Source organism: Archocentrus centrarchus, chromosome 11 (assembly GCF_007364275.1).
Source record: "Archocentrus centrarchus isolate MPI-CPG fArcCen1 chromosome 11, fArcCen1, whole genome shotgun sequence".
Lineage (NCBI taxonomy): Eukaryota > Metazoa > Chordata > Actinopteri > Cichliformes > Cichlidae > Archocentrus > Archocentrus centrarchus.
Genome location: NC_044356.1, coordinates 8,510,704 through 8,534,021, shown reverse-complemented (window position 1 = coordinate 8,534,021; position 23,318 = coordinate 8,510,704). Strand labels below are relative to the sequence as shown.

Below are 23,318 nucleotides of genomic sequence, written 5' to 3'. Positions count from 1 at the left end.
GTAATATTGTGTTCCATTTTGAAAAGCAAAAATGATCAGTACCCCGGGTTTGCTTCTTGTTCACAGTGAAGTCTTAAATGTAATAATCTCCTGGCACAACAAAATAAATGTTACTCTTCTTCATACATGGCGCAGCTGCTAGTTGTTGATTTCACACTACATCTGGTGGTCACATGACGTATAGCTGACTCACCCAAGTAAAAATTTTAAATTAACAGGTCAGATTGAATTGATTTTGCCACATTATGTCATGTGATTCATATTACATCATATATTTAATAGTGAAACATTCTGTACATGAAGTCCTTCAGCCCGGTGTTGGTCTGAGCACAAATGGCAGCTAACACATATTAGAAATTTTTTCTTTTCTTTCCAAGAAAGGTCCTTTATTCTCCAAAACAGAAGGGGTTAAGGTAGCTAGGGTTAGAGCTCAGAAGTTTTAAATACTACAGGCACGTAAAAGCAGCTCTGCGCTCCTCTCTGAGAGGCAACTCTCATACAATATTAATTCCAGTATTCTTGGCACTGCCATGGATACAGCCTGTGCTATACGCTCTATGTTTGAGTTCACTTCCAGTTATATATCTCTGTTCATCCTGTCAATCTGTCCTCTTCAGTGTTTGTTTACTGAAAGCTATTAAGATCCAGCATCAAATGACTCATGTCACCATATATAGGGGAAATAGTTTATTGTCCTATATGTTTAATATGAATTACATTAAACCCACATATTATCAAGTTAAATCTAATACATCTATGAGGCAGCAACAAGGCAAAAATCGCTCCCCAAAAGTAAGACCTGTTTTTCTTTTTTCACCTGTCATGAAGATGCTTTTGTTAGTTGTTGTCAACACTTGTCATGCCAAACAAAGAGCTGTTGTTTTCTCTTTTTCTTTATTTTTCACTGAAGAAGAAAAACATGCTGAAAGCGAATCCTCCTCCGAGAACTTCAAACTCTGAAAGCTTCGCCTCCATTTGTGTTGGAAGAAATCTTTAATCTGGTTTATTTCTTGCAAAATGTCACCAAGATGGAGACAAAGCAGACCAGAGGCCTTGAAAGGGTGCCAGTGATGGGCTGTTAGTTACTTATGTATGTAACATCAGTATAGTAATGCTAATGTACTGCATGAAGACATTTGCTGTAAGTCCTGCAGGAATTCTTTCATTACCGTTCAATTTACATGAATATTGTATGTTCATGAAGGTGGGATCAAGCGCCTTAAACCTTAGATGGGCGGTGCACTCAGCTGCAGAGATACGTTCTCAGTGGCACAGCAAAAAAGACAGAATGAGCACAATGGGGATTGTGGTGGTGTCACAGAAAATATGTGGCAAGAACAGACATAAAAAAGACAGAGGAAGGCAAACAAAATCTAAAACTATTAGTGTGTCTCACAGCACCTGAATGCGGTGCAGTTACAGATTTATGGCTAGACATGCAAATTAGTCTGCACACTCGTTTGTCAGAGCAAACAAAAATAGGTCGCAATCCTACAATTATGAGTTCACACTGCATATTTGTGTCAAACAAGGTGCTCTGTATTCACAGCGATCCAACAAACTAAATCTTTCCATTAAAGTGCTAACATGCACATGTTTACATGTCACACAGATAATTAAATGCATCAGTTTTGTATGTATTTCTCAGGTGCTGAAAAATGAAACCTACCAAAAAAACTCACAGTTCCTCAAGTGGCCACTTGAGGCTGATTCCAAGAAGAGAGTCAGTCTCCGCAGACTCGCATGTTAAAATGAGCAAATAAACAGCTATAAAGGTTTGTTTAGGGCAGTTTTGTATGAACAGTTTCCCCCTTCATAGCAAATGAAATGTTTTTGTTTTCTTAATGGAATAATAATACTGTACTTTCTGTGAGCTAAGGAGCATCCTGTGCAATTTATGGATGCAGCTTATAAACCAAGCTTCTGATAGTGCTAGCTATTACCCTCTTGTCAAAATAGGGTTTATTCTAGCTCCAAAATCCAACATGATGGTGGACAAAACACTAATGTTGAGACTTCAAAACAGGGCTTCGCAAACCAGTAGTCATGGTCCCTCTGTCAGTCTTTTATTTTATTTCTAACAACTGGACACGGAGCATACTGTGCACACTGTGAGAGTTAATCCAAGTTAAAGATCTCCAAACCAAACCAACAATAATATTCATTTAGAAAAAGTTCAGAAACAGTTGGTGATGTTACGGTTGCTGCATCCATCTTTCATATACAGTCTATGATATTTCATTATGAACCAAATTAAAAGCTAAAGGTACATTTAGTTAAATTGAATTCATCCTGAGAGACATGTCTGCAAAGTTTTATAGCACCACTCAAAAGATGTTAAGCAATTTCTGGCTGAATGAGAGAGCCATAAAACTGATTTGATATCTCTGATGTCCTCAAAGGACTAAGATCAGGACACCAGTTTTGCCTGTGTTAATGTGTTAATGTGTCGCAAGCGGTGCTTTCAGTTTTCATAAGGAAAAGTGTCCAGACTCAGCAAACAGCCGCTCAGGCAAAAGCAGAGAAGATGACATGTTTTTATTTGCCTCCGACTGAGACATTTTGCCCTCACATATTCTAAGCTGAATAAAATGAACTCAGCTCCTTGAGCTGTCTGCACGGCACACGCTCACAGCGTGAAGTGAGACCGCAGGTCAGACATTTTGTCATCTTCTTAGTAATTTATCTGTGATATTGAGAGTTTCTGGAAAGGGAAAGCAAGCACTCAGTGCTTTGATCCTACCAGCCTGATGTCTTGGCCCCCCCACTGTCAGAACACATACATACACAACTGTAGAGCACTGTGAGCTCTCTGATGAGAAAAAGCGAGCTTTAAGGTAAGGCTGTGTTTAAGTAGAGTTAAAAAAAAAAAAAAGAAAATGAAAAAGCACAAAGGAAACTGAGTGAGATGGAAAAACACATTGATCTTGTGTGTGAATGAACTGCAGTCATTAAAAGTAGCAGCTTTGTAATGTACTACACCACAAAAACAGCGTACCAGCTATTAAAAATATTGCTTGATAGTAATTACATGCTTACAAATGCATTTGAGAAAATCATTGTTGTATTTATTCATCTTTCTAACTGCCACAATTTTCTGCAGGATGTGAACATGGCAGATGTGTTGTGGTAGCCTGAGGGCCATTTTATGTGAGACCGAAGAATGGGAATGAAATTGTTTCTACTTTATGTCTTTGATAGTAAACATACAGCTCAACGCAGCAGGAAGAAGAATCACAGTTTCACTATTTTCACAGCTACACGTTCAGATTACTATTTAGCTTTAATGACTTTAAAACAGTATTAATTGATTATTTTCTGACTGCTTTTGTGCTGCAGATCAAGCTGTGACTCTGCTGGATACTATATCATAAAGATGATCCCCACAGACGTATTCACAAATACACTCACTTTGAGGATACACAGAGCAACATTAGCATTCATTTGTAGTCAGTGTGTTTTTGCCAAGTTCTGAGACAAATACCTTGCTCTTATTGCTGCCAAATAGGCCACGCATTCACCATCTAGCTGTTAATGTTTGGTGCTGGAACACAGACTGTTTATAAAAAACATCTCAAGTTTATGAAATGTATTAGTTTGGCTCATTTGACACCAGGAAAGGCCCTAGGCCTAGAGACCAGTTTGCAACCACCTGGCAACCACTTAGCAACCACTGATCACAAGGGAAAAATGAGTATTTGACAAGTTGTTGAGCGGTTGCAGGAAGTTGCTTGCTGTTGCTAGGTGAAATTGGTTGTTAAGAGGTATACTGTGCTGCACTGAAAACCTCCCTGCGACTGTTTTGGTGGCTAGCATTTTGCCGCGGTCACCCCCAGCCTGTCTGGAAGATGCTGATTTTTCTGCTGACGTTCATCAACTACTTGCCAAGCGGCTGTGAAACTGTGAAAAGTGTCGTGCAAACTGGAAACAGAGACTGTTCACCTACCACCTACCAACAGTAAGTTGTGCCTTACTGCTGCAACCAACTTTTTTCAAAAGGCACGACTTTTCCTTTGAAGTTGAGCGGCCTCAGTGTGTGTTTTCATTTTGTATCACACTTTTTCAAATCTCACTCCAGCTTGATGGTTAGCGACTGTTTCCAGAAAAGTTAGCATCTTCAGTGAAAACTATGGCCAACTGTGGAAATTTGTTAATGAGGAAGCAGTTTCTGGTGCAGCAAAAACTTTGTGTCCAATTTCACCTAGCAACAGCAAGCAACCTCGTACAACTACTCACCAACTGGCCAGGGAATACACATTATTACCTTGCCTAGGCCTAACACTGGAGGAGGCGGGATTTAGAGGCTATACCGCAGCCCATACCAGGGGGAAATTTAGGTGTTTTAGCTTCACTCTTGTTGAGGTGTCATGTGGTCCATCTTTTTATATAGCCAAAAACTGCATTTCTTCAAAAGGCCACTTGAAGTTGGCTCCTAAAGCAAGACAGTCCCCACAGACTGTGTAAATTAGAGATCAGTTTATGGTCTCTATGGGTTAGTGTTCATTTACCCCATCAAAAGCAACTGTATGTGGGATGATTAAAAAAAAAGAAAAGAGACACATCACATCAAATTTTATTAGGCATAAATTTAGGGATGTGACTTTAGACTGACTGAGATGGATGCTGCAATAAACAACTGTAGCCTTCTAAGCTTCACCAAACTGGATCTGTGGAAACTGTTCCTAGTTTTGGTTGCTTTTGGGCATTTTTGAAATGAATAACATTGCTTACTATGTGATTATTCATACTAACAGACCATACAAAAAATATAAACTGCAGTTTTGGTCAGTGAAATACTAGTATTTTACTCACATTGTGCTTAGTACTAATAAGTAGGTGTCCGTGCTTGTGCAATGTGTCCATAAAATCCATGCTGAGCAAACGTACTGGTGTTAGCAGATAAACAAGCACCCACAACCTTTGTCTAGAGGGTCTCCTTTAGCCCCCCCAAGAAAACAACATAGCAGTGGCCAGAATACTCACTTTAAGGGCCCCATTATACCCACCATCTGTTGCCGAACGAACGGCACCGTGCAACTAAGTTGACGTCAAATCGATGTCACATCCACTGTCACGATCTGCCGGTCATGCACCTCTTGACATTTGTAACCTGGTGCGTTGTGCCGCTGTCACTGCAGCTGGGTTGAAACACAAGTGTTTAATAATGTCAGTTTTTACCACCATTTTAATTACCTGTCAGTACTCCTGTATCCGCTTTGACGTGGAGGGATTGTCCGAGTGGCGACACCTACTGTTCAGGAGAATACTGCAGCAGGTATCCGCTTGCATAAGTGGATGTAGTTGTTTGATGATGTCACCGGCAGCATGGCTAATAAAATGGAGCCCAAAGGCTTCAGAACGGGCTGTCTCAAACCAGTGGATGATGCCATGATGGCTGTGTCCATCTTTTATTTACAGTCTCTCCATATATTTGCTGGAAAGATATCAAACTGTGAGAGTGAGTGAAAACATTAAAGTTAAGGCTCTTAAAATCAAATTAACATAATTCTGTAATTAATTTAACCCATTTTTACTATTTAAACATTGGAGAGCTTATCTTTTTGGGTTAATGCACATTTGTTTGCAGAGCTCTCTAATCCAAGCTATTATATCAAGGTTGGGAAGAATCATGGCGTTTGAATCCAAGCATTTAATGAAGCCTTAAATGAAGACATCACTAAATGTGTTGCTCAGTTACTTTAAACGTAAATACTTACCAATCCTAAACGTTCAAATCTCACAACCCTCAGGGGTCTTTAGAATTATGGCTCAAAAGCCTCCGTATGAATCCACCAAATTATACAAAGTGCTTTGGTCTCATCATTAATATGACGTCAGTATACAGACATAAAATTAATGCCCTGTGTTGTTTTTGCAGCCTGCGGTCTTAAAAATTAAAGATAATGTTCCGACTCACATTGCACCATTTACTGGAAAATCTGGCTGTGTTTTTGTCACTGAAGAGGACAAAATAACACCTAAAATTAATCCTTCAGTGTGAGCTTTTATTTCTCCCTTTGAGCATGGCCAGGAGGAGGCTGCAAGACTCAATATACAGCTTGACAGACTTGAAATAAAATAGTTACTCTGATTAGCTAATAGCTAATTATGCAGATAAATTTGAAAGAGCTCATCATGGAGAGTGCTTAATAAATGCATAGACTGCTAAAATAAAAACTTTCTAATACTGTGCCAACATAGGAAGCACTTAAGGTAAAATGAGGTTGCGTTCAGCAGGGAGGCCTTGAATACAGTATCAATCACTTTGTATAAAGAGAGAAAACCCAAAGCAACAGCACACCACAGTACTGTATGTATTGCAGTCATGCTGCCAGAGGATAAGAATCAGACTGAAGAGGAGCACAATGTTGTTACCTGCATTACAAGGGATTTAAAGGAGGGAACCTGGGACTGAGTGTGGTCTGTGAAGTTTTCTGCAGGCTCATTAAAGTGTTTGTAAGTACATGTACTTTTTTTTTCTTTTTTGCATCAGTTGCCTTGTGTTTGCTCACGATGCAGATGTGAATCACCTCAGTTTGATCTGGTTTGAATGACAGACGGCATAATTCACCCCGGAGAACAGATGGGGTCTGCCGTTCGAGCTGAGCGAGAACAAAGAGTCGATGTTTTTGTGTTTCTAGATTTCAAACCTGAAATGTTTCATCAGGGCTTCTTTTCAAAAGCACAAGTTGACATTAAAGCGCGCTGCCGTCTCCTCCTGCGTGTAACCACAGTAAAGAAATGCAATGAGACATTTATCTGGTTACATTTTGTAATGAATCTTTTATATTTATTTCAGGTTATTACAGCACCAGAGATTACTGTGTGTGATGTTTGTGCAGTAAAACGTTTACATTTTGCATGCTTTACTTTGGCTCCAGCACAGTGATGGATATGTTGTCACAACGAGTCACTCGCAACCTCGTGAGTCAGCTGGCACATCTTGAACTCCACAGATCTGCACTGTTCCCTAAACATCTACCAGGCTGTGAAGAAATATTTTGGGAGTACTGCTTGTTAGGTTCACCTGAATAACAGCCCCCCCCCCCCCCCCCCCCCCCCCCCCACACACACACACACAAAAAAAAAAGCATATTTCCCTCTATCTGATGCAGTTTTAGTTACAGTCTTATTTCTCCAGGTTTGGAGAGTTTGCCACAGCCCTGAAAAATCTAGGTTGAAAAACTCAAGAGCATGAAGGTTCTACCTGTGTGAAAACTGTTCACACTGTGGTGTTCAGGTGCTCACACTCGTTAAAAAAAAGCTGTGCACGAAGGCTGAAAGAAGGAGGAACGCTGATGATATGACATCTTTTAGTTATTATTAATCTCTCTCTCTCTTCCACAGTGTGTCTTTTGTCCTGTCTCTCTCTCCCCCCTCAGCAGATGACCCCCCCACCCTGAGCCTGGTTCTGCTGGAGGTTTCTTCCTGTTAAAAAGGAGTTTTTCCTTCCCACTGTCACCAAGTGCTGCTCATAGGGGTCATTTTGACTGTTGGGTTTTCTCTGTATTATTGTAGGGTCTTTACCTACAATCTAAAGCACCATGAGGTGACTGTTCTGATTTGGCGCTATATAAATAAAATTGAATTGAATTGAATTGAATGTTTGTTTGTTTTTTACGGGCAACACGGTGGTGTGGTGGTTAGCACTGCGCCTCACAGCTAGAAGGTCTGGGTTAGACTCCACCTTGGCCCAGGCCCCTCCCTCCCTCTGTCTGTGTGGAGTTTGCATGTTCTCCCCGTGTCTGCGTGGGTTTCCTTCCAAAGACATGCAGTTACTGGGGTTAGGTTAATTGGTGATTCTAAATTGCCCATAGGTGTGAATGATTGTCTGTCTCTCTGTGTTAGCCCTGTGACAGACTGGTGACCTGTACAGGGTGTACCCTGCCTCTTGCCCTATGTCAGCTGGGATAGGCTCGAGACCCTAAGGTAGGATAAGCAGAAGAGAATGGATGAATGTTTTATCTTTTTGGTGCCAAAGATAAAACTGATGTAAAAATGAAAATTCACTGTTTTGCTGAGGGCTTTTTCCTGGCATGATGCAGTGATGCTCTGAAGCCTCCACAGGTTGCCTTTCAGTGGCTCCAAATCAAGAACAAGTCGTGCTCTTCATCCCTCTTATGTTCTTGTATGATGTATGAACATGCTAGTGAGCATTAAAGGCCACATTTCTTCAGTTTTTCTGCTGACTTGTGTAGTGGCCATCAGGAGAGAGTGTAACCCATGATTCTGTGGCTATAGCTTAAGTGCATGACACTCAGGAAATCATAAAGTTACTGTTTGGAAAAGAGAGCGGCTACATTCACTGAATGGATATTTGTGAATCACAATGAGCCTGAGCAGAACAGACAGTGACTTGCAGCATGAATGACTGCAGTCATTTATCACAGAAAACAAATAAAACAATTGGATGAAAATATGTCCAGCTGTCACAGTCCTGGATCTGTGACCCAGTGTTTTCTGTTTTGGACTCTCAGCTCTGTTTTGTGTCTCTGTTCAAGTTTATGGTTTCTGTAGTTGTTCCTTTTAGTCGTAATTCACGGTTGGTTTCTTATATATATATATATCTTTGAGCGTCTTGGTTTAGTCATCTGAGTTATGATCTTGACTAGAGTTCATTTATATTTAATTCCTTGTTTCAGTTGTTATGCGTTCCCTGTGTCCACGTCTGGTGAAGTCTCCCCCTGTGTTGTTGTGTTTCCTCAGTCTGCATTTCTGCCAGTCATTTACTCTTTTATTTTGCCAGTCTTTTTTAGTCCTTTTTTTTAAGGGCCAGCCACCCAGGCCTGATTACTGCACCTGTCTGACAAAGTGAAGGAGGCTAAAAGATCTCAAAAACTCTAACGAAACTCAAGAACAGATGAGAAACAAAGTCACTGATATCTATCATTCTGGAAAAGGTTACAAAGCCATTTCTGGGGCTTTGGGACTCCAGCAAATCACAGTGAGAAACATTATCCACAAATAGAGAAAACTTGGAACAGTGGGGAACCTTCCCAGGAGCGACCGGCCTACCAAAAACTCCAAGAGCACATCAACGACTCATCCAGGAGGTCACAAAAGAACCCAGAAGAGCATCTAATGAACTGCAGGTCTCACTTGCCTCAGTTCATGATTCAACAGTCAGAAAGAGACTGAGCAAAAATGGCATCCATGAGAGAGAAAACCACTGCTGACCAACAAGAACACAAAGACTCATCTCATATTTATCAAAGAACATCTGGATGATCCTCAAGACTGTTGGGAAAATATTCTGAGGACTGATGAGACAAAAGTTTAATGTTCAAAGATTTACACTTGTCACCTGATATTCTTTTGACACATCATTAGCTGTGTGCGTGTGTGTGTGTGTGCGCTCATCTGTGCAGACATGTGAGGACATGCATGTGATCAAATCCCTTCAAGGGCAGCGAAATGCATGTCAGTGAAACCCAGTAACCAGACACTTAAACAAGGATGAAGAAACTAGCAGAAACAAAACCAGGCACTGTGGTGATTCTGAGGACACGCCCACGTTCATCAAAGTCACCATAACACAAAGTGGTGCTGAGAACCCACATGAGCCCCAAAACCCCAAGTGGACGCAACCTACAGCAAAGACCAAGAAGCAGTGGGCGCCTGCGTGCCGAGCCAGAAACATGCAGGAAGGTCTCCACCGCTGGAGACTGGCCAGCAGTTCATTGTGCCCTGAAGCTCAAGCACAGGAAACTGATCCAAAACATACCAGCAAGTCCACCTCTGAGTGGCTAAACAAAAAAAGTAAGGTTTTGGACTTAAATCAGACTGAGATGCTTTGGCACGACCTTAAACAGGCCATTCAGGCTCAAAACTCCTCCGAATTAAAACAATTCTGCAAAGAAGAGCTCATCAAAATTCCTCCACTATGATGTGAAAAACTCACTGCCAGTTATCACAAATACTTGACTGCAGTGGAACAACCAGGTATTTGGTTTAGGGGGCAGTTAATCTTTTACATAAGACCAGGTGGGTTTGGATCCCCCCCCCCCCCCCATCCATTAATAAATGAACTCATCATTTAAAAACTGTGTTCTGTGTTTACTCGGGTTATCTTTGTCTAATATTAAAATCTGCCTGATGACCTGAAACACGTAAGTGTAACAAATGTGCAAACAAACAAATGTGATCTCATTTCCCCACACACAGAGCGGAGCAGGCTTCAGTCGCTATAGTGGAAACACTTTTAGCCAAAACATCCCTACACTCAGGCCCTGTGTGCTTCTAGTATGAGAATCATTGAGGCAGGCGGTCCTGCTGGAATTGATTGTGTCCTGGGAAGACTGGAGGGGAGAGAGCCAAGTATGAAGAACTCTTAGGTGATTGGTGAAACAGGGTATGGAAGACACATTGCTTGGACGAGTGCCAAGGCTTTGCAGGCCAGTCACTCCACAGGGCCATCTAGTTGCTGAGGATGAGGGCACTGCACAGCAAGAGAGCTAAAAAGAGCATCACTGATGAAGACATTAAAATAGCTGAGATGGCTGTGGAGCTCACAAGCTAGCTAGACACAAGCTGAGGACTGATCGTCCCTGTGTGGATCAGCTGGGTGAGGGTGTAAATAAAGTGCTGGTTGTTGTGATTTTTTTAATTTAATTTTTTATTATGGAGACTCACACCTGAGACGTAGGCCTGCCAACCTGCAGCTGCTCATGTTGTGTAGATTTAAATTTCAGGTGTTTACAGAACAGATGTCACATTTCTCTATTGTTGTAGGGCTTTAGCGTTGTATAATTATAATTTATTATAATTCTGTCTTCTGGTGTTTTAGACAGTTTTCCTTCAGGGCTTATTGGGATCAACAGGTGAGCACGGTTTGGGTATTTGGCAGCACCTGGCTTCCAGTGGAGTGCTGTGCAGTGGTATTTGAGTCTGATTGCTAAGTGTGAGTGCAGAATTCATTACATTGTCTCACACTCTGACTCTCTCCTCATTTCCAACCCTGTTCTTTCAGCCAGTGGATTATTTTTATTGCACTAATTTAACAGCATAGTGTAACAGTTATGTAAATATAGCTGCGCTTGTATTGGACACCTTCACTGCTGTGTTTACATGAATTAAATATAGCGTTTGTTCTGGGTTGTAGCACTTAAACTCCTGGTATCATATTATGTTGGCAATCTGCAGGTGCTATGCAGAGCTTTGCAGACTCACACCTAAATAAGTTGTGTTATGCCACTTTGAGGTGACACAACACAACTAGGTGGAGTGACCGGTAACAGGAGGTACTCTCGTTTGCTTGTGCTATGCTGGTCCCTCAGCTCAGCCCTGCCTTGGAGAATACAGTCAAAGATTTACTTGTAGTGAAGTGATTAAAAAAGGAAACGTCTCCACTGCTGCTGTCGTCCGTGCTTGATGGGCATGCTTTCTGATTTTTTTTAATCTTCCTCTTTTAAGTGTACTCAACTGTTGCTCCCTTTCATATTTGAGCCAACTTTTCAAACAATCCACATTCTTTTGGAGGACTCCACACAAGCGTGTCTCAGCAGCCTCTGAGGAGGATGAATTCCCCACCATGGAAAGAGTGCGGAAAGCAAGTAAGCTTGTTTCCTGAAATGCCAAGATATTCCTTAACATTACGCTTTTCCTTGATTTTTCTCATGCATATTCTGTTATGGTTGTGGATGCTAATGTTTTAAATAATACAATATGTGCAAGTAACCCCTGTGAGCCCAAAGCTGAGGCTTCAGACGGCTATAAGTGCTCATTTTCAGACAGATTTTTATACCCATGGATCTGTATGATGTCATCTACAGGATCCCTAACATGGTCATCTCAGGCTGTGAGCACTTATGCCCCACCTCTTTAAGTGTCTTTAAAGGAGCGGTAGCCTTAAAGGGGGGAGGAGTTAAAGTGTAGTGAGGATGACCTCAGCAGGTGCATCACAGCATAAAATAAACAGGGATTAATTTGAACTGGGAGTCATGCAAAGCTGCTCTATTACAGTCCAATATACAGAGTTGTATATGAACATAATAGGCCCCATATCTTCATATCTTCTTTCAATATTATGATTACCAACAAACACAGTTTCTCTTCACTCCCACTCGAGGCAAAAACTCAGAGATGGAATTCACAATCTGGACAAATAAAACCAGAACAATACAAACAATATGTGGGTGAAGTGACATTTAAAAATTGGTGTGCATCATGTTACAAGATATTTCTGCAACAAATAAACTCTTCCAGGCGTGGACTTAAGCAGACAAGTAACAAAAACCTTCCAGTAGATTAGTTATTTGAGTTATGTAGCTTCCTGACACTTAGAGGTAAACAATAAAATCTACTGAAATAGTTTTCATTCACACTTCCTGGATATTCGACATAGTTGGAGTGGATGACAAGAAAAGCCACAGCTCAGAGACCGTAACCTTCCTCAGTCACAAATATAATTTATTGATTTGGATAGCGCAGCACAAAAAAGAACAGACATAATCAATGTTATAGAAAAAAAGCCCTGACTCTTGCAGTGTTTGTTACTGTAAGATTGCACTCAATTGATTTCTCCAAATAAAGCCCTGTAAGGCTTTTGTCTGTGGTTCTTTCTGAGCAAACCTCCACCGAGTCAGTAAACACATGGGATAAAGATGTCAGCTGCACATCAAGATTTAGATTCAACCCAAAAAGCAACTTAAATGGAATTAGTATTCTGTAGAAAGCCTTTATGTTCGCGCTCAGGTGCTATCTGTTCACATTTGAAAACCTGGCATGTGGTATAAACTGCAACATAAATCAGAGACGAGGTAAGCAAAACTGTCCTGCTGTGAGATTAATTTACCCTCCTCCTCCCTTCACTCCACCACCACCCAAAGTGTTGAAATATCTATTCAGTGAAATTACAGACAGACAGGCAACATCATTTTTTTCTCACAGAGACACTTCAGATGATCACGTCCCATTTTGATGCATATGCATTTGATGGCACATAAACATGAAGACTTTAGAAACATGTGATCTGCACTCATCCCTGCACAAACATTAATACCTGACACAGTCGTTTTGATATACAGCTTAATAAGTTATTTTCAGCTGTATTTTAGCACTGCGATCAAGTATTTTATACTTTTTATGGAACATTCATTCCACATTCATGAATAGTCCATCAGTTGTACCCCTGAGGGTCTGTACACATTTCTGAGTTTTTATTAAAGCACACTCTAGATAATAAATGTAATTTCAACACTATAAAAAGCCACGACAGTTTTCATGTATGCTGTACTGCACTGTACTTTATATATATATATATATATATATATATATATATATATATATATATATATATATATATATACTGCAAAAGTGAGATAGATAAGATTATTTATTCATTAAATACAACAAATATAAGAAAAGTTTAAATACAGATCAATAAAATAAAGTAGAATTTTCAGTACAATGTAGCAAAAACATCTTTAAAAGGTAACATTTAATCTGAAATCTAAATAAATACAAGTACAAATACATCCAAATATTATCAATAATATGTAACAAAGTAAAAATTTAAATGTCTCACTGATGAAGTAAACACAGCACAACAACAAAAAAAAGTTTGACTCCATCGTAACAACATGAAGACTGTCGAGCTGCAAATGTATGAAACCTTGGTGGTGGGTTTGTTTGCTGCTTTGTTCTAAATGCACACACACACACACACACACACACACACACACACACACACACACACACACACACACACACACACACACAAAATAATTCTTCTGTACGGCCCAGAAACGAGTTTCAGGTGAAACACGACCGAGTGACTAAAATGTAAAAACTGTATTAAAAAAATGAAATAAAAAGCAGTGTTGATGAAGGCTGTGTTATGTGATGAGATATCCATATGTAAGGTGCCCTGCTACAGTAAGAGCCAGCTGCAGCTCCAGCTTCATGTTTGATCAGTTCAGGTTTGCAGACAGACGAAGGATTTTCTGTCTTTTTCCTGCGTTTCTGCAGAGGTGGATGTTCACCGGGAGACGCATGATGACAGCAGCGCCTGCCACGTCTCCTCAAATGAAGTTTGCAGTTCAAAAAGTATCTTTATACCAGGCATAATGGAGGGAATCTGCCAGTTTCCGCGCATGCCACAGCTGCCATTAGGAGTGGAAAATCAAGAGAAGAGCATCTTTAGCTCTCTTACACCGAGCCATCGTGGCACACAGGCATTTCTCCGTAGCAACAGGCTGACCTCGTTTCTATGGTTATGGTGTCCCTTCTGCGTTTCTTCCAGGACAACGATAAGCAAAAGGAAAAGAAAAAAAAAAAAAGGGACATGAGCATGTGGGCGCTGCTCAACCTACAGCAGGTGGTTTACTTAATCACCACAAACAAAGGAAAGGAAGATTCAGGCAGTTTGTAGATGTGAGTTTGGAGGGAGATTAGAAAATTTCCTTCATAAATACAATAGTTATCTTTGTTAAAAACACACACACATATGTGCATTCATTAATGCAACTGATGTATTTTTCACTAATAAGGAAATTTAATGCAACAAAGGCCCATTTACCTACTAAAGTCACATGATGTAACATTGTGTAATATCCACATCATGGTCACAGACTCATGATAGGTCCTCTGGTGCTGGCTCACCCTTTCTCTCTCTCTCTGTGTGTGTGCGTGTGCACGTGAGAATAACCACACCTTGTGTTTCAGGGCCGGCCCTCCCTCTGTTTCCTGTTCTGCACACCTGTGAATGACGAACTCACCTGTCGGTAATCGTAATGATTTGCTGGTCCCTGCCTGATTGTTACACTGAAACAGTGACGTTTGTTTGCATGCTTTAGCTCTGTGGCTTTGCCTCACCTGTCCATCTCCTCTGTGCAGGAACCTGGGTTTGAACCTGAGTGAATTACTGAGAGAGTGTGTTTCCCCTGCGCAGAGATTATCCGGTGACCCTGTCCATGTTGGAGCTCTGGACCCACTAATTGAGATTCCTTCTGCAGTCATTCTTCCCTGAGACCTCTGAGTCCGGTCCTCCACTATGATAATGACTCAATTTTTGGGGGGCATTTCATGCGGTCACATCTCTTCTAACATCATAAAATGTGCTTCTTGCAGGTTAACAAGTAATCCTTTGATTTTCTGGGTCTTTTATAATCAAACCACTTTGATTTCACCACACAAAGTGAAAGTTGTGCGTTTCCTCACAGTCCAAGGACAGGCAGGTTGAATTAACTGGTTTTTAGAATTTGAGTTTTGGGCTTTTCTGCAGTTCATGTTTTTGCTTCCTGCATTTTTGTGTTTTTTGTTTCCTGCTTTTCAGATTGTCTGCCCTACTCCGCGTATTTCAGGTCTGTCTTGTCTCGCTCTCGCTATACTGATAAATTAAAGTTATATAAACTTCAGACAACATTCAAAAACTAACTTTCAGGCTTCAAAACATTTTTTGGTTCTAAAGTTTGGCCGAGGTGAAATGAGAATAAAAGAGCTGCAGCAAGTTCAAAGAAAGATGATTCAGCCTTTAAACTGAAACTGATCAGCAAATACTTGCAGATAGCTGGCGCTTCCCTCCCTGCAGAGTGCCAAGTTAAGATGCAGCCTACAGGTATATATCCGCCTCGATGGCTTTCAGCTCTGAAAAACTCCTGAAAGACAGCTTGAAAGAAGAGGCTGTCAGTTTGTGCAGGATTTGGTTTTTAAAGCCTCTGAGCTGAATGAATAAAGCAGATAAATGACATGGATGGTGATTTTATTTTCAACTTGTTATTTAACCCCCCTCTTTTCTTTTTTAAATAAAGAATTTCCTGCTTGGTCCCTTCTTCTGTTTCTCCAAGCTGCGACTGAGGCTGCCTGCCGTTGCTATGCAACAATGGGAGTAACGAGACTCATTATTGAATAAGTCATTAAGTTAAGGCAATAGTTCAAGAGAAGCATTTCAGACAGGGAGACATGAGCTTACTCCTAATTTATCACATCAGCAGAACAAAGTAGGTGAGACTGTGCGATGCCCAGTGAGATTTCGTGCGCAGTGCAGTCAGTGCTCTGTCACTCAGTGAGATGAGTGGTTGTGACAGCCGATGATAAGTGGCCGCCAGACGCTGATGTAAAGCACAGCCACAAAGGCTTTCCTTCCTCCTGGTCTCCAGTGTCCAACAGCCACACCCTAGCTCTTGACCCCACGTGACCTCTTCAGCAATCCAATTCCATTTCCTGCTGCCAGCTGCCCTGAATGATTACTCTGACTAACACCATTCATGAAAAAGAGGGGGAAGAGGACCAGGGGCTATGAGTGTGCACGAGAGTATTTGTCCATCCATCTGTTGGGGAGTCCTTGCACATAAGGCCAGTTAACGGTGGTGTTTGTGGGATCCTTTCCTCTGTGTGTGTGTGTGTGCGTGTGTGTGTGTGTGTGTGTGTGTATTTGTGATGATTTTTTTTTTTAAATTGCAGGTTTGATTGTGTGTCTGGAGAGTCCCCTGGAATAAATAAATAACTAAACACAGACACCAATTAAAGCTATTGCAGCGTCCGAGGTCCTTTATGTCAGTGATAATGTGCCTGTGGAACAAACAAAAAGGTGTTTGAACTGTTCGGATGCGCAGCTCAACTATTTTCAGCGTGAGCAGGCTGTCATTTCTTAAAGGCCAGAGTTTCACAGGAGAGATGCCTGAGTTTTCTCTGAGACTTTCTCACTGGCTTGAAATGAGGCAAATAAACAAAAAAAAAACAATAAAATTTTAACATAAGAAATTCACAAACATAGGCTTTCAGGATGGCTTACATCCTACTTAACTATTATTTAGACATTTATCTGCAGACTAAAACAGTGTAGTTGGGTAAAATAATCAGTTGGGGGTTGCTCTTTTTATTTCTCTCTTATTGCCAGTCCTACGATATAATGTTATACTACAAATTATGTGCTTCTCTCCGTTTTGTCAGTCGGAGCTACAGGTTTTAGTTTTAGGCAAAGACTGTAATCAGCGATGGCAGCAGCCAACCTGATGTCACACATTGGTTTGTAAAATCTCTCCAGACTGGATGGATGTAACACATACACAGATACCTGCTGAGTAGTGCAAAGAAACACAATTCAATGCTAAAGATTCTTTCAGAAGAACTGGAGACCTGTTGGATGGTTTGTTAGTAAGATGGGTTTTTTTCTTAAAATGCATAAAAATGCTGCAAAATTAACTCTACAATCATAGTTGACATATTTAGTGATTCGCCTACCTGTCCCTAATAGACGTTAATAATGCACAGCTTTAACCCTTAATGCAACTGAAATTAATAAATAAAGTGGTAAATTAGCTACAGCTGTACACATGGTTATTATAGCTGTAGTACTGTAGTGCATTTTTAGCCTTTATTTTGACAGGATAGCAAAGAACTGACAGGAAAGCACGGAGACAGTGAGGAATGACACGCGGGAAATGATCTGGGGTGAACTTGAAGCCAAGCCCCTGCAGCCTACAGCATATGGCTCACCCACTCAACTCAGCCAGCTTTATCGGTGCCCAAGTGGGACATTTTAACGTGGGAGTCTACTGTGACTGACTCACCTGAGCCAGCCTCAGGTGGTCTTTAGAAAAACTGTAGTTTTTAGCACTTATGCAGATGTCACTTGGTTCTCCGTTAGCCAGAACTGGGGAACTTCTGAAGCCTGAAAATAAGCTGTGAAACTGTAAGACCTGCATGAGGACGACTCAAACAGGTAAGCAAAGTTTTCTTTTGGCACAGTTTCATAAAAAAAATGGGAAATGAATCAAATACACAGTGGGCGACATCTGCAGAGACAAATAAGTTAAACAGAAATTTAGCTTCTGCAAACAAAATTAGCTTAATGCTCTGTGGTGAAAGTCTGTGGTGGATTCTCCTGATACAACAGTTAGTGATCAAGAAAAAAATGATTATGTGGTCAGCTGTATGAAGAAACTCAGAAAACCAGTCTATAAAACAGTCTGACATGCTGTGAAATTAGCCCCTGATTAACAATCACTGGATTATGAATTTGCCTATAAAACACACCCTGATGAAGCCACAACCATACAGCTGTATATGATTGTTCACTGAGTGCTGGTTTGCTCGTCAGCAGTCCTTTCACAGAGGTGCCTCGTTCTGTAGGTGTGCGTGGATGACCAGGAGTGGAATTAGGCTGAATGACAGCAATTATTTCTTTCACTGTAAATGCAGAAAAACTGGAAATAACACAAAGGATCGTGGATTTATGAATAGTTTGCGTGTTTCCATTAGCAATAAATTCGACATTCTTTCATTGCACATATAGTCACAAATATTGCACAGTTTATTAAAGACTTTTTCAAAAGGTAAGAGTTTTATTCATGGCCTTGAAAGCTGTGGGATTAAATAGATGTGACTAATGCGGACCTTATTTTCCCAGGTTTTCAAATGTTTTAAAGGGGAAAAAATTAACTCAAAGCTACTTAAAGCTGGAAAAAACATAACTTTATTACTGGTGGGACATTTCGTTGTCTCTAATTCCCACATACATAGATAATTTGATGTTAAAATTAGACATTTTCTGCATGCTCATAGACAAATCTCAAAATAAGTATGCCGACTGGGAGAATTTCTACTGAACAAGGGCTGGAAAGACTAATATCTCCGCAGACGCTAGCCCCAATAGAGCTGAGTGCATTGCAGGTTGTGTTGATTTAGGAGTCTGACTTTCATGTTTCCACAACTATGAAAACTGACTCTCTTACTATGCAATACCACTCTCTCTGGTCCCACATACTTAATGCCAGAAGCTCCCAGCTGTTCTCTGATGGCTATGGAAAAAGGCAAACCGGGGAAAATGGAAAAAATCATCAGCTGCTGCAGACAAACGAAGCTGAGGAAAAAATAAAAGCATCCCCAAATAAAAGCATCGCAGAAAGGCGTTTTCTTTCCTCATAAAGACAAGAAAATACCACACACCTCTAAAAACTCCCCCTCCTCAAGATGTTGCATTAAATGAGGGCGGATTAGCCTTAGAAATCAACTTAATATTTCATACAGAGATCAGCAAATTGCACCTTTTTAATTACATTAACGAGGTGAGAGAATGAAGGTCGCGTGGAGGATAATGTAATCCTGCTAGCCATAAGCACTTCCAATTATTGCACAGCACACATGTCTGCACTCCCCGAGAAGGGGATCAAACTGTTTGTTCACAGCATCTTTTGTGAGAGCGGGCGATCCTTCGCTTCCTTCCCTCTCAATGCAATGTGACATTTCACTCTCATATTGCAGCTGGAATGGTTTGGTTCTTTTGATAAACGGCTTGATTGAGATAGCTGTTGAAATGCTCTGGGGTTATTTTATTTTTCACTGATTCACAGGCCTCCCATGAGCAATTAAGTAACTCCAATTACCAGGAGAGCTTTTCCCCAGGGGTTTGTTGATTCTCTTTCTGTCTTTCTCTGTGAGCGTTTGAACATCTGCAGTCAAAACCCCCAAGTGTATCCGGCATACACTGAGCTTCCCCGACATCGGTGCTCAACCACAAAATCTAATTACACCTCCTGTGGTATTACTATTTGCGTCTCAACAGATCTGAGCAAATACAAGCATCGCCTCACCAAGCCACACTTATGTCAAACAGAATTTCCAACATGGATTCATGCTATTGTTATTTCTGTGCGCCTGCTCTGCAGAGCTTTGTTAGTTGTAATTCAGTGGAGTTCTGTTTCTGACAAGGTGGAAACTGAAGACTACAGATCCTTATGACACAGCACCACTCCCGGTTCAGGTTTGCTGTCGCTTGCAGCTACAGCACACAGGCCTTTCAGCATACAAGTCTGCACTGGCATTACAGGGATTTCCTGAAGTTACAGCATCATTAGCAGCAGTGGATGCAGAGGAAAACAACAAGATAGGTCAGGGATCCTCATAAGGGAAACCACCTGCGGTACCTCCAATGTAAACAGAATATTTATTTCAGGAAAGAATGAGTCATGTGTTTAGCCTTCAAAATCTCAGCATTTTATAGCACATCACCATCTATGCGTACCCAAAGAATGGAGTGACATTTGCTCAGGTCCATCTTAACACAACATTAGCATGTACACACAGTGGGTGCACACAGATCTCTTGTTTTCTGTAATTGCTCCTAATCTGAGAGAAGGTGAACTAAAACCACAGTTAGTTTTAATGCATGAGCTGTGCAAGCTGATTCAGCCTAAAATGGGCAAAACAAAAATCAAGATTCACTCATTATCTTCACTGATTTTAACCTTGAGTGGATTGTTAAAAACACAAAAAGTGATGTTTGCCCTGACTGTAAGTTTAGAAAAAACACGAGCAGACCCTCTTCATTGAATCTAATGCTTTCTTTTGGCATGACCACTCATATTTCTGTTATTTCCTCCACGACTGAAACCACAATGACAAAATGATAGCCATCATTACGGCTTTCCAGCTTCAAGTGCTTTAGAAACCTGCTGTGCAGCGTTTTGGCACATTCAGTGCATCTGTTGCACAGTCTGGGCTTCTTGGCTGTATTTCATGCTTCGTGGTACCTAAAGCAGCATACTCATACCAAATAGCCCCTTGAGTTCTTGAATAGCACTGTTCTTTTGGGCTCTATATATGCAAATCAAAACACTAAAAGTCTTATATTTATATGTATATTTCCATTTATGTTTATAATGCATCTATCCAGAAAGAGGATTGTGGATTTTGGCCCCTATCACCTCTGCTGAGATTGGATGAGCAGAAGGGACAATAACAGCAACCAGTGAGTCTTAAATGGAGAGAGAGAGCTGTATCGCAACAGACATGAAAAAATGTGAGCCTATCCTTTCAAAAGAAGTTTATCAACCAAAATACTAGCATTAGCTGTTAGAAATTAAAAAAGGCATTAAACCTGCCGATTATAGGACAGCTCTGACGGGATTTTCTGAGCACTTTCTGAGTCTTTTCCGCTTGTCCTATCCATAATTTCAGCTGAGCACTTCTAAATCCTCATCAGTCACTGACAAATGTGAGCAGGATTCCCGAGTCGGGCTGGAGCCAGCTCTCAAACTGATCGAGCCGTACAACTTTGCTGCGTGTTTGGAGTAGGCGAAGGCTTTCCTCCTCATCATCTCCCCTTTCCACATGGAGATCATGAGCAGCGTGGACAGCAGCACGCCCCCGAGAGTGAGCAGACACAGTCCCGCTATGACACACCGGTCCAGATGGGCGCCCACTCTGGCTTTCTCCCTCTCCAGGCGCTCCATCTCCCGGGCGGACACGGTATCCGGGTCCACCCGGACGTCCCTTGGGACCGTGTAAGCTATGGCGACCAGAGAGATGCCAGTTACCAGACAAGTCACGGCGATGATGAAGCCGTAATCCACAGACTTCCCCGAGTCCTCAGAGGAGAGGTCGTCGTCGGACAGCAAGTAAAGTTCCGAGATGTCCTCCTCTTCTTCCTCCATTACCTCCTCCTCCTCCTCGTATAGTTCACTTGAGGAGCGCTGACTCAGTCTGCAGGTTTGTGGACTCGTCCCTATCAGCTGCACATCATCACCATCTTCATCATGTTGATCATGTTGATCTTTGCAGGTGAAAGATGTTTCCGTTTCCTCCTCCGGACGCGGAGCTCTCCGGATCTCTGTCCATGGTGCTGAATCCTCTCCTCCGCTGACATCAAGTGACTTTTCGCCGCTGTAGCCGCTGTCGGCGACACTTTGCTTATTTAAAACCAGTGAGACGTCTCCGGGATTCGGCTGATCAAAGTAAAACAGTTCCAGATCAGCCATTTGAGCATGGGCTGGGTTTCCCGTTTTGTCAAGCCCATGCGTCCGTCTCTGCCAGTGAAACACACAGAAAGACAACAGTTTAAACTCGCTGAACTTGAATTCTTTGCATGTTTTGCAGCATGTTGCAGCGGCGAAGTAGTTGCACAAGAGAAATCTATATGTTTATGCACCTCTCTCCTGGGTGCATGCAAGCTTTTTAAAGTACAGTGCAGCAAGTCACAATAAATCAGTGCTAGACAGCAGAATTGCAAGCTATAAAATATCCACACTGCTTACTAACACTTTAGCTTTTCCTGGCTTTTCCAAAACACTTAGAAACCATGCGACGCCTAATAAATCTAATTCCAGGTAATGTGTTCCAATTATACGCTATTAAGCACCAACATGCGGTCTGCTGAGTACCTCTCTCTCCGTCTGTGGCCGCTCGCTTCCCCCGACTGATTCTGCTCCCTGGTCAATTAGAGGGAAAGGTTTGGCAGACCCCTCCCACAACCAGACCGGGCTCAGGCAGACCGCCTTATAATGCTTATTACCGAGCCAACTTCAGTGTTCCCCGACACATGCAGACCACTAATCAGATGAGAGGCAGGAGGCGGCAGACTGTGCGCTGTGGGCAAGTAAAGAGCAGAGATACTTCAAATTAAGGTGAGCTTTCTCCGGGCGCTTGTCAAAGTTGGTACAATTCTTCATCCGTGAATGTCAGAAACAAATCCGGCTGAGCTGTAAGACATTTTAATCCACAAACACACACGGTGGCGCTGGAGGAAAAAAGCGAGAATATCCGGTGTCGTAAAGATTCACCGGCTGGAGATCACGAATGTTTGCATTGTATTACAGTTCATCCAGCAGCTGACACGTGACCAGCAACTCCGTGGTACTTGGCCTTTACTGTGATCCATGGGGTCTGTAGTAAATACAATAAATTGATTGTGGTTGAGATGACCTGCAACCCTTGTATAGGAGGTCAGAGGTCAAATAGCCCGGTTCTGTTGCAGGGTTTCCACAATTTGATCTATAAAACATCAGAAAATGAAACGTTACATGTCATAAACTCTTCATAAAGGGTGCCTTGTACTCTGGTGCTTTTCTTTGTAAAGCAGAAAACTGGGCTATTTTTGGGTGAGTGATATGTGCTGTATTGATTGCTGAAGACAAAGTGGCCTTTCAGGTTTGGCCCCTTTTAGGAAGGTCGAAGGTCACGTGGAGAGCGGAAGTCCTGCAGCTGACGATAAAAATCCTCCAAACAAAAACAGTCTTGCACAGCCAGAGCTGTGGTCTGGTTTTCAGAAATAATAAAATCATGTGTCCAAGTACCCCTCCCTTTATAACTTTTTTAAAATTCAATTTATTTTAGTTAAATGCTCAGTTATTTATTTTATTTTTTTTAAATCCTATTTAACAAACCTGAGGGTAGATGCAGCTTCAAAGCCCTGCCAGGAAGCAGCCTGGAATAAAATCTTGATTTTTTTTTTCCTCCTAGTTTTCTTTCTTTTGAAGGTTAAAAAGAGAAAAAGAGAATAAAGCTCATCACAAAGACGTGAAACAGGCCGAGTCCGGCTGTGTCACAAAATCCACCACTCAGCAGCTTTAAAGCTGGTGATGGGAGCTCAGTTGGCTGTG

The 23,318-nt window shown here is 41.5% G+C and overlaps 1 protein-coding gene across 1 annotated transcript; it reads right to left on the bottom strand.

The window, feature by feature from the left end:
* Window positions 1-18,946: 18,946 nt before the first annotated feature.
* LOC115788595 (transmembrane protein 74) lies at window positions 18,947-22,131 on the bottom strand. The gene is made up of 2 exons (XM_030741697.1): window positions 22,101-22,131; window positions 18,947-21,746 (listed from the first exon to the last, which is right to left on the bottom strand). The coding sequence occupies exon 2, from the start codon at window positions 21,696-21,698 to the stop codon at window positions 20,895-20,897; it is 804 nt and encodes a 267-aa protein (XP_030597557.1). The 5' UTR covers window positions 21,699-21,746; window positions 22,101-22,131; the 3' UTR covers window positions 18,947-20,894.
* Window positions 22,132-23,318: the final 1,187 nt, after the last annotated feature.

Excerpts from the sequence above, each read along its gene's own strand:
- LOC115788595 (XM_030741697.1), bottom strand. The coding sequence starts at position 21,698 with ATGGCTGATCTGGAACTGTTTTACTTTGATCAGCCGAATCCCGGAGAC.